Raw genomic sequence first — 15,477 nt, 5'->3', positions numbered from 1 at the left:
GCTTGGCCCAACCCAGTTTGGCCCAGCCCAGTTTAGCCCAACACAACATGGCACAGCCCAGTTTGCCTTTTCTTGGCCTGGTCCAGCGTGGGTTGGCTCACTGCGGTCTGGCCTGGCTCAGCGCTGCATGGCCAGCGTCGGCTCAACCCCGTCTGGCCCAGCCTGGTTCAGCTCGGCTCAGCTTGGCACTGCATCACCCAGCCTGGCTTGGCTTGGTCGAGCATGGTCTGGCTTGGCACGGCACAGCATGGCTTGGCACAGCACAGCTTGGCTTGGCATGGCTTGGCTTAGCTGGGCTCAGCAAGGCCCAGCCTTGCCCGGACAGGCCCATCCCAGCTGAGCCACGAGCACAGCCCATCCCGACACCGCCTGCCGCAGTGTCGGTCCGGCCCGGCTCGGCTCGGCCCGGCTGGGCTGGGCCCGGCGCGGCGGGGCTGGGCTGCGCTCAGCGCGGCCCGGCGGGCGCTAGGACCGCGCGGCGGGCGGGCGGCGCGGCTCGGTGCTGCAGTGGAGGCGGCGGCGCTGCGGGAGGAGGCCTCGCCGGGCAGCGCAGCGGCGGCGGCGGCTCGGCACGGCTCGGCACGGCTCGGCACGGCTCGGCGCGCCGGGCCCGCACCGGCCCAGGTAACGGCCCCGCGGCAGCGCGGACACGGGTGGCCCCCGCGGACCCCCGGGACGGGGCACCCCCCGCTCGGCACCCCCCGCCTCGGCTCGGCTGGGCTCGGCACCGCTCGGCTCGGTTCGGCACCGCTCGGCTCGGCTCGGTTCGGCTGTGTTCGGGTCGGTTCGGCTCCGTTCGTGGCAGCTCGGTTCGGCTCGGCCCGACCCGCGGAGCCCGGCGGGCGGCCCGCGCCCCCCGCCCGGACACCCCCGCCCCGGTCCCGTGTCCCCCTCCCCGGCCCGGGGCCGTCGCGGCGGCGGGCGGGCGCTGCGGCGGGAGCGGGCCGGGCCGGGCCGGGCCGGGGGGCGCAGTGCCGAGCAGGAAAACATGGCAGCGGCCGGGCCGCCTCCCGCCGGGCCGGGCCCGCGTCGCCCCCCCCGGCCCCGCGGCCGCCCCCGCAACCGGCCCGGCCCCGCTCGGCGGGCGGGGGTGGCGGCGCGGGCCCGCGGGCCCGTTCCCCGCGGCGCCGCCGTGTCCTTGAGCGCCGCGCCGGGCGGCTGAAGGGCAGCGCGGGGCCCCGGGCCGCTCCGGGGCTGCGAGGCCGCCCGGGGGTGTCACCGCCGTGTGTGCCCCCCAGCCCCGGCCCATCGGGACCCCCGGGGCGAGACCCCCGCCCGGCTGCGGAAGAGCGGGGGTGCCCGCAGCCCCTGCCGCCCGCAGCCCCGGCCCGGCGCTGCCCTCCGGCGGGCCGCAGCGGAGCTGCCCCGGGCTGGCGCTGCGGAAACTTTGCTGTTGTGCACCCGAAAAATCCCCTCCCGTGGGCAGCGGGCGAGCAGCGGCCCCGGCCGGGGAGGGGGCGGCGTCGGGCACGGGCCTCGCAGAGCTGCCCTCAGCCCTGCCCGCTGCCCTCAGCCCTGCCCGCTGCCCTCAGCCCTGCCTGCTGCCCTCAGCCCTGCCCGCTGCCCTCAGCCCTGCCTGCTGCCCCCATCCCTGCCTGCTGCCTGCTCTGCTGCCTGCCCCATCCCTGCCTGCTGCCTGCCCCATCCCTGCCTGCTGCCTGCCCCATCCCTGCCTGCTGCCTGCTTGCCTTGCTGCCTGCTCCCATCCCTGCCTGCCTGCCCTGCTCCCCCGTGCCCTGCTGCCTGCCCGCTGCCTGCCCAGCCCGTGCCCACTGCCTGGCTCCCCCGGTCCTGTTGGCGATGCAACTGGGCCGCCCGCTCGCTTCCCCCTTTCCTCTCTCTCTGTTTTTTCTCTCCCCCCTCGCTTTCATGTGTTCGTGTGCGCGAACCTGTGGGCAAATGAAATTTTCCTTTTCGCTCAGTTCCTCTTTCTTTATTTCTTCCCTTTGTGTGACGTAGACGGTGTCACCACGGGATTGGCGTTCGGTGCTCGCGCTGCTGCGCCGAGCGCGCGGCGGCAGGAGCTGGCGGGGACGGTGGGTGCCCGCGTCCTGCCCCAGGCTGCGCCCCTCGCCCGTCCCGACGGGGACACCGGGACGGGGGCACCCGCGTCAGCCGCGAGCAAAGCGTCGAAGCCGGCGGCCACGGGCAGCCGGCGGGAATGGATGTTGGGATGTTGTCGTACCCGGCGGCTGCTCGCGGCAGCTCCCGCGCCTGCTCTGGCCCTTTCGTGCTGAGTCAGCTCGAAACTTCCCAGCGGAGCCTCTTTTGGTGACACGCAGCGCCCGCCGCCTCTCGAGGAAAGGCGGGATGCCGGTGCCTGCGCTGCTCGCCGGAGCTGCGGGCCAGGCCTTGCCCCGGCTGCCTGCGTGACCGCGAGCTGCCGCCGCGGGCGACGTCTGCGCCTCAGATCCGGCGGCGGCCGCTGCTTCGCCGGGGCTGCTGTGGGGCCACGGCCGCTTCCCGGCCCAGGCAGCTGCTCGAGCACCTTCGGGTGGTGGTTTTCGTATGGGTGTTTTTAGGACGGCACATCCCTGCCTGCGCCGTCCCAGCGCCCTGCCTGCGCCCCTGCCTGCGCCTCTGCCTGTCCCGGGCAGGCTGTGCCATTAGCGAGCGTGCGGCTCCCTGCAGCGCCCGCAGGGGACAGAGTGTGGGCTTGCCAGGTAACCGCCGGCACACGCGTGCGTGCGCCAGGACACGCGTGTGCCAAGCGTGCATGTGCCCCGGCGGCTCCTCGGGAGGAGCCGGCGGTGTTTGGGCGTGCGGTTTGGCGGGGATGGAGGTGTCGTCTGCTCCGCTTTGCTGCAGGAACCTGCTCGCCCTCGAGACCGCGCGGTGGTTTTTGACACCATCCGAACTCTGACCGGTGGGGCCGGGACCGCCAGGGTCACATCGGGCAAACCGGGGCCGGGAGGGACATTGAGCGGAGCCGCCGTCCCGCTTCCTCACCGCGCTGCTGCCATGGGGCTCGGCACGCGCGGGACGCGCCGCCGCCGGTTGGGCCTGTTCCCGCGGTTAACCACCCTCCCCAGTTCAAAGCCCGTACCTGCCTGCCGGTTTGGATCGCCCCGGCTCTGCTCCCGGCCCTGCTCCTCTGCCAGCTGGAGGCTCTGCGCAGTGCCGGGGGCTCTGCCGCAGCGGCACTTGCTCACCGTAATCACGTCATCTCTTGGCCTTTTTTCCCCTCGATAAGCTGAGCTCCGGGAGCTCGGCCGCGGCTCCTTCATCAACCTGCCAGGTTGGCACCGTCCCGCCTGCAAAACAGCTCCACGTCCCGGTGCCGGGGCTCCCCTGTGTGTCACCACCATGTCCCGGCGCTGGGGGCTCCCCCGCCTGTCCCCACCCCATCCCGTGGGCGGTTTTGCCTGACCCCGGCCCTCAAGGTGCTCCCGCTGTGCGGGATCTGGTGCTGGTTGCGGCTGCAGCCGGGGTTGCGGTTTGCTCGTGGCACGGCCACGCGGTGCGGTGCGGGGCCTGTGTTGTTCCTTGGGGTGCAGTGCTGTGCCGTGCACTGTCCTGGGGTGCAGTGCATTTCTCCTGGGGTGCAGTGCTGTGCAGTGCACTGTCCTGGGGTGCAGTGCATTTCTCCTGGGGTGCAGTGCTGTGCCGTGCACTGTCCTGGGGTGCAGTGCATTGCTCTTGGGGTGCAGTGCTATGCAGTGCACTGTCTTGGGGTGCAGTGCATTGCTCTTGGGGTGCAGTGCTGTGCCGTGCACTGTCCTGGGGTGCAGTGCGTTGCTCCTGGGGTGCAATGCTGTGCCGTGCACTGTCCTGGGGTGCAGTGCATTGCTCTTGGGGTGCAGTGCATTGCTCTTGGGGTGCAGTGCTGTGCCGTGCACTGTCCTGGGGTGCAGTGCATTGCTCCTGGGGTGCAGTGCTGTGCCGTGCACTGTCCTGGGGTGCAGTGCATTGCTCCTGGGGTGCAGTGTGTTGTTTGGGGTGCAGTGCAGTGTGGTACCCTGTGGTGCAGTGTGTCACCCCCCCAGGGCGCAGCATGAGGCCATTTTGGTGGTGCCAACCAGGCCGGGGGTCGCCGTCCGCCCCGCTCTGTTTCGGGGAGCAGAGGGCACGTGCTGCCGGCACCTTGTCCCTCGTCCCGTTGCCGTGCCGTGGTGCCGCGGCAGCGGTTCCCGTCGGCTGTGGCGAGGGCGGCCGCTTCCCTGCCCGCCACGTGCGCCCCGAGCAGCGTGGCCAAATATTTAGCCCGTAAGTGATAATTACGGGGGATGAGGTCAACGCTCTGCCCGCCACGGTGGTTTGGGCTCAACCATCTGTCGGAGGCGATCGCAGCGGAGCTGCTGCCGCTCGGTGGAATTTTTAGGCCTCCAGGGACACCCACCCGTCCCCAGGTGCCCCTGGCAGCGGCACCCCCGGCGTGGGGGGCCCGGGGGGGCGCCCCCCCGTGAGTCAGGTGTGGGGGCTCAGGGGGTGGGGGTGACTCACGGCCGCAGCGCCCGGCCCCTCTGAGTCAATCCTGAACTTCTTCCTCGGCGCTGGGAGGGAGGAGGAGGAGGAGGAGGAGCAGCGCGGCTGCCTGGGGGCGGCAGTGACTCAAAGTGACAACAACAATAATAATACGCTGCGGCACTTGTCACGGGAGAGGCGTTTGGACGGGGTCCCTCGTGCGTCCCCAGCGCCGAAGGCACGCGAGGGACCCCGTCCAACCCCGGTGGGTGTCACCGCGCCGGGGGCCGCCGCACGCGGGGTCACGTTAGGACAGGCGGGGGGGGACTGCGGTGAAGGTGTCACCAGCCGCCGGCGCGGGGGGCTGCCGGGGACCCCCTTCGCCATCACCTAAAATGGCCGTTTGGGTTTCTGCGGGTTCCCGGCTGCGGCGCGGCAGCGGCAACGGCAACGGCAACGGCAACGGCGGGAGCTGCCGAGGTCCCGAAATATAAAAAAGGCGGGTTTTTTCCTTTTTTTTTCCCTCCCTTTCCCTCCCGCCGCGTGTCTCATCCAGCCAGCGCAGGTAACCTACTTTGAAACGCCTCTGCCGAGCGGCGAGCGTGACTCGCCGGGGCCCTGCCGTGCGGGAGCGGCAGCGCGGGCTGGGGCTCCGGTTCCCCCGCTCGCCGTCAGCCGTAAGGTCAGCCCGAGCGGTTAAATAGGGAGGCAGGAGGGACGGCGGCGAGTCCCTCCCCGCGCTTCGGCGGCGAGCGCCGGACCGGGCTCCGTCCCCCCCGCCGCCACCGCCGCATCGACGAGGGGATGCCCCGGTGCTGCCGGAGGAGGCTCTCGGCGGCCTAGCGGGGGACACGGTGCCACAGCCCCCGTCCCGTCCCGTCGTGCCGCGGTGGGCGAGCCCCGGCTGGGTAAGAGCGCGGGAGAGCGGGGACGGCGCCGGGGGCCACGGCGATGCCCGCGGGTACCCCTCGGTGGGGCTGGGGGGGCCGGGGGGCCGCCGGCTGCTCCCCGGCTTTGTTCGGCGGTGCCGGCCGGGGCTGCCGCGGGGTTTCTCCGCAGCACAACTATTTTTAGTGCGTTTGGAGACCATGTTTGCTGGAAGCGAATCAAAGCCCGAGCTGGCCCTTCGGCAGCGCCGAGCGGGGCGGCCACGCTCCCCAGGCACCGGCGATGCCGGGGGGGCTCACCCACCTCTGGGGCTGCCGGAGGGACCCTGCTTGAGTTGGGGGGGACAGGCTGGGGGGCTGGAGGTGGCTGAGCCATTTTCTAGGGCTGTGGGCACATGCAGGTAGGGACCTGCTGGGCAGCGGGAGCCGGCGACACCGGGGACACCGGCCCTCTGGTGGCTCTGGGCATGGGGTGCCCCACGGGGGGGGCCGGGGCTGCCCTGCCGCGGAGGTGTCTGGGTGCAGCCGGGGTGTCCCCCGGGGGTTCCAAGCGGCACGTGTGCTCCGGTGCCCGCAGCCGGGGCTTTGCCGAGGCGCGGGGGGCACGGGCAGGACCGGGGGCACCGCCAGCCCCAGGGGCACCGCCAGCCCATGAGCAGCAGCTGGCGGGGGGGACACGGGGCCGAGGTGCGGTGCCGAACGCGTGCCACGCCGTGCCGAGCAGCGTGCCCTGGTGCCGGCACCGGCACAGCTGTGAGATGGGTGCCTGGAGCGGCAGCGTGTGGGTGCTCGGTGCCGGCCCCTCGCCAAGGGGCACCGCGGTGCCCGCACGGGGCTGAGCGTGCCGGGCGGGGGCAAAGGGCTCCGTGGGCAGCGCGGGCAGGCCCTGTGTGGCACGGGGCTGGCGGGGCCGGCGTCCCGGACGGGGACAGGGACGGAGCCTCCCCTGGCACCCCCAGCTGGTGAAGGAGAGGGACGGGGCAGCTCTTCCCTGCATCCCAACCGGCTGGCACCGCGCTGGGCGGGGGGACCCTGCACCCCAACCTGCACCCCACACCCCAGCCTGCACCCCACACCCCAACCTGCACCCCAACCTGCATCCTGCACCCCAGCTTGCACCCCACACCCCAGCCTGCACCCCAACCTGCATCCCGCACCCCAGCCTGCACCCCAACCTGCACCCCGCACCCCAACCTGCACCCCGCACTCCAACCTGCACCCCGCACCCCAGCCATCACTCCACATCCCAACCTGCACCCCACACCCCAACCTTCACCCACATCCCAGCCTGCACCCCAACCTGCACCCCACAGCCCAACCATCACCCACACCCCAACCTGCACCCCACGCCCCAGCCTACACCCCACCCCTCCACCCCCCATCCCGCCCCCCGTGCCCACGCCCCCCTCGGGCCCCGGGGCAGGGGCAGCCGAGCCCCCTCCCCGCCCCCATCCCGCGGGTCCCGGTGCCGCGGGCCCCGCTCGGCAGCCCCGGGGTGCGGGCTGCTCGGCGGCGTTGGCAGCGGCCCTGCCCGCCCGCAGCCCCCCGCCCCGCGGCTGGGAACGGCTGCGGCTGGAAAGCTCTAGAAACAAATTGCAGCGCCGGTGCCAAAGGCAACAGCAGCCTCGGCCATGGCTAATGCAGCGTTTGCCATAGCAACAGGTGCCGGGGCTGACGCCCGCGCCGCAGCCCCGCGGGGCCCTGCCTGCGCCCGCACCCCCTCGCTGCACCCACCCTGCACCCTCACCCTGCACCCCTGCACCCCCACCCTGCTCCCCCACTCTGCATCCCCACCCTGCACCCCAACCCTGTGTCCCCACCCTGCACCCCCCACTCTGCACCCCCACTCTGCACCCCCACCCTGCACCCCCACCCTGCACCCCAACCCTGTGTCCCCACCCTGCACCCCCCACCCTGCACCCCCACCCTGCACCCCCACTCTGCACCCTCACTCTGCACCCCCACCCGGCACCCCCACCCTGCACCCCAACCCTGTGTCCCCACCCTGCACCCCCCACCCTGCACCCCCACTCTGCGTCCCCACCCTGCACCCCAACCCTGTGTCCCCACCCTGCACCCCCAATCTGCACCCCTCACCCTGCACCCCCCACCCTGCACCCCTCACCCTGTGCCCCACACACCAGAACATGCACCCCTCAATCTGCACCCCAAACTGCGCACCCCTCACCCTGCACCCCATACTGCGCACCCCACACTGTGCACCCCACAGCACACGCCCCGCACCCTGCAGCTCACCCCATGCTGTGCACCCCATGCTGTGCACCAGACACCCCACACCCTGCACCCCACACCCCATACCGCACCTTGCATCCCTCAACCTGTGCCCTGCACCCCACACCATGCACCCTGCACCCCACAACCCGCACCCTGCACCCTCCACCCTGCGTCTTGCACCCCACACGTGCACTGCACACCCCACACTGTGCATCATGCACCACACACCATGTACCATGCAGCACACACCCCACACCATGCACCGCACACCCCGCACCGCACTCTGCACCCGGCACTGCTGCACCCTGAACCCCGCGCTGCTGCACCCTGCACCCCGCACTGCTGCACCCTGCACCCCGCACTGCTGCACCCCGCATGGCTGCACCCTGCACTCTGCACCCTGCACCGCTGCTCCCTGAACCCTGCACCACTGTACCCTGAACCCCGCACTGCTGCACCCTGCTCTCTGCACCCCGCACTGCTGCACCCTGAACCCCGCATGGCTGCACCCTGAACTCTGCACCCTGCACTGCTGCACCCTGAACCCTGCACTGCTGCACCCCGCATGGCTGCACCCTGCACCCCGCACTGCTGCACCCTGAACCCCGCATGGCTGCACCCTGAACTCTGCACCCCGCACTGCTGCACCCTGAACCCTGCACTGCTGCACCCTGCACCCCGCACCCTGCACTGCTGCACCCTGTACCCCACACCTTGTGCCCTGCACCCTGCACCTGCACCCCGAACCCTGCACTCTGCACCCCACACCACTGCACCCTGCACCTTGCACCTGCACCCCGCACTGCTGCACCCTGAACCCTGCACTGCTGCACTCTGCACCCCGCACCCTGCACTGCTGCACCCTGTACCCCACACCTTGTGCCCTGCACCCTGCACCTGCACCCCGAACCCTGCACTCTGCACCCCACACCACTGCACCCTGCACCTTGCACCTGCACCCCGCACTGCTGCACCCTGAACCCTGCACTGCTGCACTCTGCACCCCGCACCCTGCACTGCTGCACCCTGTACCCCACACCTTGCGCCCTGCACCCCGCACTGCTGCACCCTGAACCCTGCACTGCTGCACTCTGCACCCCGCACCGCTGCACCCTGCACCTCGCACTGCTGCACCCTGAACTCTGCACCCTGCACCTGCACCCTGGACCCTGCACTGCTGCACCCTGTACCCCACACCTTGTGCCCTGCAACCTGCACCTGCACTCCGCACTGCTGCACCCTGCACCCCACACCACTGCACCCCGCACCCTGCACCCCACAGCTGGTGCGATCCGAGGCTCGGCCGCCTCCCGGGGGCGATGCCGTGGCTGCTGCCCAGCCCAGCCCCACCGAGTCAAGGTTGTGGTGTGTTAATAATTGCCGGGGCCGGGGCGCGGTGTGGGGGGCGGCGGGGCCGGTGCTCCCCTCACCCCGGCGCTCTCCGCTTCCCGCAGGGGCAGGAGGATCCAGGCAGGCGGGCGAAGGCTCCGGACCCCTCCTCGGCACAGAGAGCCGGAGCGTGGCGGCGGCGCGGGCCACTTTGGTGCTGAAGAGGTGACAGTCGCAGGCGCCCGCCCTCGCGCCCCACCATGCCATCCAGCGGGACCCTCGACACCAGCAGCCCTGCTCCGGACCGCGAGGTGCCCGACGCGCACAAGGTAGGGACCGGCAAGCGGGGACTGCCGGGGGACCTGCCCGGGCGGTGACCGTCACCATCGCTGGGCTTGGTGTTGCTCCCGCTGGTACCGGGGCAAGAGTGGGCTCCGGGGGTCCGGTGCGCTCCTGGCTGGCAGGCACGCGGGAAAAGGGGGCGCGGGGTCCCCTGTGCCCCAGCAGCCCTGCTCCCCCCTCGCCGTGGTGCGGAGCCCTGAGCCACGGCCGGGATTAGCGCGGATTGAGCTATTCCTGGCGGAGCGGGAGCGCGGGGAGGGGACGGGGAAGCGCAGACCTGCTGTCACCTCCCGGCGGTGGCCAGGGCTGGGCAAGCCCGCCTGTGGGGACGGGGCTGCCACCATGGCGGGTGGGGGGGTCCCTGGGGCCGCCTCGGCTCTGGGTGGGTGGCAGGTGCATGTCCTGGGCTGTGGGGCAGCGGGAGGGGGACATGGGTCTTCCGTAGAGCTGGAGCCCCGCTGCCAGGCCTGCTCCCCCCCAGGGCTGCGCTGGCTTTGGGGGGCCTGACCGGGATGGGGGGCCAGGCTCTGACCGTGTCCGCGGTGCTCCCGGCGTCCCTGCCGCACAAGGACATGCCGGGCCGGCGCGGCTGGTGCCGGCAAAGGCGTCGCTGCTCCTGCCGGGAGAAGCGTCAGGGCAGGCGTGGGGGCCGGGCCTGCCCTGGTGAAGGCGTGGGGACCGCGGCCAGCTGGACGCCGTCCCGCCGCGGGCAGCGCGGGGTCAGGGTCAGCCTGGTTCCTCCGCGCTGGCTCGGCCGTGCCGTGCTTCCCGCACCACACCAGACCCGGTGGCCGGACCCGCCGGCACATCCGGCCCCCGGCCATCGCTCCCGGCTGCTGGCGGGGCTGCCCTGTTGGGAAGTGCCCAGCGCGTTCTTGGCACAGCCAGGGTGGCGAGTAACCCTGGGGTCAGTTTGTTGGTCCCCCGCTGTCCCTGTGGCAGGTGACACCGCACCAGGTGTGTGCAGCCAAGCCCACCCGGTCACTGGTACCAGGAGCCCCGGGAGGTGGATGCGGAGCCCACCCCGTGTTTCGGTGCAGTTCTGGAGGTGCATGGCAGAGCCAGCTTGGAGAGCGGGGTGCGGGGCCGTGGCACACGGGCAGAAACTGGCAGCTGCGGTGCAGCCCGGCTCACCCTTGAAAGCAGGACCGGTGCTGGTGCCCGGGGTGCCGTGGGCTGGCAGCGAGCCTGCTGTGCCACCAGCTCGCCCCGCCGAGCGCTGTCCTGGCCTGACCCCGCCGGGACGCGGCGTCACCTCCCTCGCGGCCGCACATGGAGGTCACCTCTGCCGACGGGACGCGCGCTGCCCGTGGGGCCAGACGCGGCTGTACCCCGACACCCACAGCACTGTGGGTCACACCGGTGCCGCCCTTGGCACCACCCTGGTGAGGCTGAGTTCCAGCTCCTGTGCAAGAGTCTCTGCCCCCGCCTTCTCCTGCCCCCCAGCGTGGTCCCCCCCCACTGCCCGGGGCTCCCGGCGCAGCCGGCGCTGGGCCCGGCGCGGTGCCGCGCAGCCAGCACTGCGTCATGCAGCAGCTCGGCTCCTCGGCGGTGCTTTCCCTCTTGGGTTGTTGCCTGGCAGCGGCGCAGGAGCGCGGCGCATCGGGGCCGCGCCGTGCAGCCCGCGCCCCGGCAGAGGGGGAGCCGCGCGGTTCACGGGGCCGTGACTCCGCTCCCAGCGAGGGGCTGCGGCACCGGCACCTGCGCCGGGCTGGGTGAGCGGGTTCCCCTCGCCCCTGCCTGTGCCCAGCCTGCATCCCGGCTCCTCCTGCACCTGCCCCGTGCGCGGGGGGCCAGCCGTGCCCCGGGGGTCCCCCAGGGCTCCATGTCCCCCAGCTCGCTGACACAGGAGCTGCCCCGCGTTGGCAGCAGCGGGGATGGCTCACGGGGAGCTCGCCTTGTCCCCGTGTGTGCTGGGAGCAGCTCCCTGTCCCCACAGTGGGGACCCCCACTACCCCCCCCTGCTGCGGTGTCCCCAGGGCCGGTGCCCCGTTGGTGTTTTGTGTGCCAGGCACGTGCAGCGGCACGAGGAGCAGAACGGAGCCCTGAGCACCGGCATTGCCTGGGAACCCCATAGAGCCCCCTCAGAGCCCCCTCCCTTTGCCAGCACCCACTGGGTGCTGCTCAGCCACATCATTTCCCGGGGGGGCTGCGCGAAGCACAGCCTCACCATGGTGGCACAGACACGGGGCCACCCCAGCGCTGCGGGAGCAGGATGGCCCCGCTGGGACACCGCACAGCGCCGCACGATTTGGCACAGCGGGCCCTGTGGCCGCGGCCAGGGGGGCTCCGCTCTGCCCCCCCGAGCAGTGCTGGAGCCAGGGGGGTGCAGGGCCTGCGGGGCCATGTCCTGGGGATGCTGAGCTCACCATCCCCTCCTGCTCCCCACCTGTCCCGCGGCTCCTCCATGGCTGGGGACAGGCTTTCCCAGGGGACAGGGACAGCGTCCGCGAGGAGGGGGACAGACTTTAGAGCAGGGCCTGTTGCGACAGGACAAGGGGTGATGGTTAAAACTAAAGGAGGGAGATTCAGGATGGATATAATGAAATGGTTTGTGCTGAGGGTGGTGAGAGCCTGGCCCAGGCCGGGCAGAGAGGTGGTGGCTGAACCATCCCTGGAGACATCCCAGGCCAGGCTGGACGGGGCTCTGAGCAACCTGAGCTGCTGAAGATGTCCCTGCTCATGGCAGGGGGACTGGGGGAGCTTTATCCTACCCAAGCCGTCCTGTAATTTGATGATTCTATGATTAGGAGTATCGTGGGGCTGGATGAGCTGCCGAGGGCCCATGGCCGGGTTCGGCTGGCGGCAGGAGGTGGTTTGGAGTGGGCTGTGCCCAGTGCCCCCGTTTGCCGGCCGTGCTCGGCGGGGGCTGCCATGCCTGACTCACTGCGGGCAGCACCCGTTCCTGCTCCACCCCGGCGGGGAGAGCTGGGGGTCAGGGGAGCAGGAACCCCCCACCCCGGTGACCCCATTTGGATCCTGTGCCGGGACGGAGCTGGAGCTGTGATCCTGACACCATCCTTGGACCCGTCCCAAAGCTTTGCACCCGGGGCCGCGTGGGGAGCGCGGCGTGGCCCAGGCCTGAGTCCCTGGGTGCCAGAGCTGGGCACGGTCACTGCGGGGCTGCCGGGGCGTGGGGGACCCTGCCCCATGCGCAGGGAGCGACACACAGTGACGGGGCTGGGGACAGCGTGGTCCCAGTGGCCACCATGGGTGCAAACCAGCGCGCGGCTCCCTCGTGATCCCACAGGTACAGCCCATGGTAGGGGGGATGGCAGCAAGGGGGACACCGGGTTTGCGAGGGAGCTGGTCTGGGGGGCTGTGGCCGTGGGGCACTGCAGCCGTGGGGCACAGCACATCCTGACCCTGCAGGAGCTTTGGGCCGGACCCCGTGGGGCTGTGCCGGCTGCGGTGCCGGGCCGGCAGGCAGCGGCGGGCAGGGCCGCGATGGGGTGGGCAGGACCGCGGTGGGGCCGGCGCCCGCCGTGCCTGCGGGGCCGCGGCTGCAGCTGGATGCGGCGCGGTCTGGCTGCCAGCCCCATCCCCTCCCCGGCCTCCCCCTCGCCAGCCCCCGCCGGCCTCCTCTTTCCCCGCTCCCCCTCCGCGGCCTCTTCCTGCCTCGGCCGCCGCCGCGGGAGCTTCTGGGGCTCAGGTGAAACCAGCCCCGCCGCCGCCGCGGGACACGCCGGGGCCCCGCGCAGCCCTCGCCCCGCACGCACGGCCCCCCCGTGCTGCGGCACTGGGCGCGAGCCCCCCGAGCGGGAGCGGGGCCCCCGGTGCGCCGCGGCACTTGGGCGCTGCCGCGGTCCCGCGCGGGGAGCAGGTTCACTCCCGGGGCCGCGTTCCCGCCGTGCTGCCCGTGCCGGTGCGTGGGCCTCGGGGCGCGGGGAGGGGGACGGGCTGGCCGCTGCTCCGGGGCAGAGCGCGGAGAGGGTGCGCAGGGTCTGAAGCGCCCGCGCTGGCCGGCGCGGTGGCTGCTCCGGGGGCAGCCGGGCTCCTGCTGCCTGCCCGCGTCCCCCGGCGCTGCCCGGCTCCCTGCAGGCCCACCCTGCGGTGCCGCGGTGCAGGAGCCGCAGACCCACACGCGCAGGGCTCCGGTGGGTCACGGCACAGGCACGTCCCTCCGAGCGGCCATGGCGCAGGGCGCGGTGCAGGAGGGCTCTCCGGCTGATGGTGCCCGGCTCCACGGGAGCTCGCGCCGCTGCCCAAGTGCTAGCAGGAGCCGCCATTACTGTTCTAGCGGTGCCCCGAGGGCTGCCGGGCCGGTGATGCCGGCAGCGCTCGTCACTCGCCGGCCAGGCGCCCAGCCGCACGCAGCTCTCTGTGGTGCGGCCGTGGTGCCGGTGATCCCAGCACCGAGCAGGAGCGGAGTCGTGCCCGGGACCCCTACTGCCCGGCCCTGGGGCTGGTGCCATAACCGTCCTCTCTGTCTCCGGCTCACAGGGGGAAGAGGAGCCCGAGGAGCACCAGAGCAAGGAGGAGAAGCAGGAGCCGGGGACGCCCATGAGGAAAGCCGGGCGGCCTGGGCGGAAGCGCAAGCATGCCCAGGTGAGCCAGCGGGCGTGGGGGCCGGGGGGCAGCGGGGTGTCCCCCCACGGGGCCGTCCCGCCCCGGTGGATGTCCCGCACTGGTGGTAGAGTACGGCTCCCGGCGTGCCGGGCTGACCTGCCGCCCCTGCTCACCGGAGCAGAGCCCGAGGGCGGCGGAGCGGCCGACAGGAGCGTCCCCCTCCCCAGCCCCCTGTGCCCCTGTGCCCGGCGGGAGCAGCGCTCCCCGTGCTGTGGTCGAGGTCCCGCCGCGCATTTGCTCTCTGGGTCTGGCACCCCCATGTCCCCGCCATGGATCTGCCCGGTCCTGCAGCTGCAGGGCCAGTTGGGCAGAGGGAGCGGAGCCCCCGGCTCCCCGGGCGATGGTGCACGGCTCGGGCTCGCGCCAGCAGCTGCAATAACAAGGCAGATGTGGGGCCGCAGGGCCGAGTCCCCCCAGCTTCCCTGGCTCCTGCCGCGCAGGCGATGCCCGCTCGGGTGTGTGGGGTTCGGCGAGCTGCCGGGGGCCGGCACGGGAGCACGGTGCGGTGCTCCCTGGCTGCGGTACCGGCAGAGAGGGGCCGTGGGGTGACGGGGTGCTCAGGGCTTCGGGTGGCAGCTGGTTCTGGGGGGCACTGGGACAGCGCACATGGGGCCAGGGCTCTCGTGGAGTTGGTGGCTCGTGGTGCGTCACGGTGCTGGTTGTGGAGCCGTGGTGGCTTCCTCTCCACCAGCTGGTGGGACACAGCACTATTGGCTGCCGGTGCCACCGTGAACGCGGTGTTTGCAGGAGCAGAGGTTCCTCCGGAGAGGGGGTGCACATGGTTACCCTGGCCCGGGCTTGGGCAGTGTCCCTGTCACCTGTGCCCGCCAGGGCAGCTTCTCTGCCAGAGGGTTGCAAAACCTTTCAGCCAAGGTGTCTGGCTGCAGAAAAGGGTTAACCCTGCTCTTGGACCTGTCCAGATCCCCTGCCCGTCCCAGTCTGGCGGTGGTGGCGGCAGGGCCGGGGAGGCCGGGACGGTGTCGCCTGGGGTGGGGGGTGCGACGGGGCACGGCGCGGCCGGCAGCCGGTGGGGGAGCGGGCGGCTCCGAGCGCCAGCTGTAAATCCGGCGGGGCGGGAGGTACGTGCCGGGGCGGGGAGAGCCGTGTCGGTGGAAGAACAATGCTGGCACGGGAACAACTGGGGAAAGTCGTCAGGAACACTTGGAGCCTGGGAACCAGGAGGTCTCTGGCCATCAGAGCCGGCAGCCCCGGGAGCGTCCCCCGGCACGGCGGGTCCGGAGCAGGGTGGGCGCATGGCGGTGGTGCCGCGGCACGGGGCAGGCCCTGGCGGGCTGGCCGCGGTGCCCATCACGTGCGGCCACACCTGCCCCGTGCGTGGCGCTGACCCGGCCGGCAGCTCCTGCTGCCAAACCAGGGGGCTGGCGGCTCCATCGGCACTGCCAGGAGGCCGGGAGAGCCCCCGCTGGGTGTGAGCTGCCAAAAATAGCCTTCCTGCTGGGAGCCCCAGCCGGGGGCACCGCACCGGCGTGGAGGGGAGCTGGTGCGCGGCACCGGGACCCTGCGGAGCGAGCTGGCTCCTCGGGAAACCCCCGAGGTCCCCAAGCTGCTGCTGGCAGGGACCCAGCGGGCAGACGTGCTGCAGGAGGGTGCTGAGCACCCAGCGCTGCCTGGGGACACAGCTCCACTGCATGGGGGCCTCGGCGTGGGGCCGGGGTCTCTGGGCACTGAGGAGCCACCCCCCCACTTCCAA

At 72.3% G+C, this 15,477-nt stretch overlaps 1 protein-coding gene across 9 annotated transcripts in view; it reads left to right on the top strand.

Annotated features, from left to right (window-relative positions):
- The first annotated feature begins 477 nt into the window (after positions 1–477).
- DNMT3A (DNA methyltransferase 3 alpha) overlaps positions 478–15,477 on the top strand; it is a 46,943-nt gene continuing 31,943 nt past the window's right edge. For 6 of the 9 annotated variants that reach the window (XR_011738573.1, XR_011738572.1, XM_065833699.2 and 3 more), the window contains exons 1-3: positions 478–624; positions 8,981–9,184; positions 13,641–13,745. Coding sequence is in view for 7 of the 9 variants with exons in the window: in XM_065833699.2 (XP_065689771.1) it covers positions 9,116–9,184; positions 13,641–13,745 (174 nt within the window). In the remaining 2 variants the exon portion in view is untranslated. Of the gene's footprint in view, positions 625–4,768; positions 4,904–5,147; positions 5,313–8,980; positions 9,185–12,933; positions 13,063–13,640; positions 13,746–15,477 lie in introns of those variants that run through there. The other 3 variants (XM_071807225.1, XM_065833695.2, XM_065833698.2) reach the window with 3 other exon arrangements.

Source organism: Patagioenas fasciata, chromosome 3, assembly GCF_037038585.1.
Source record: "Patagioenas fasciata isolate bPatFas1 chromosome 3, bPatFas1.hap1, whole genome shotgun sequence".
Classification (NCBI taxonomy): Eukaryota; Metazoa; Chordata; class Aves; order Columbiformes; family Columbidae; genus Patagioenas; species Patagioenas fasciata.
This window is presented reverse-complemented; position numbering and strand designations above follow the sequence as displayed.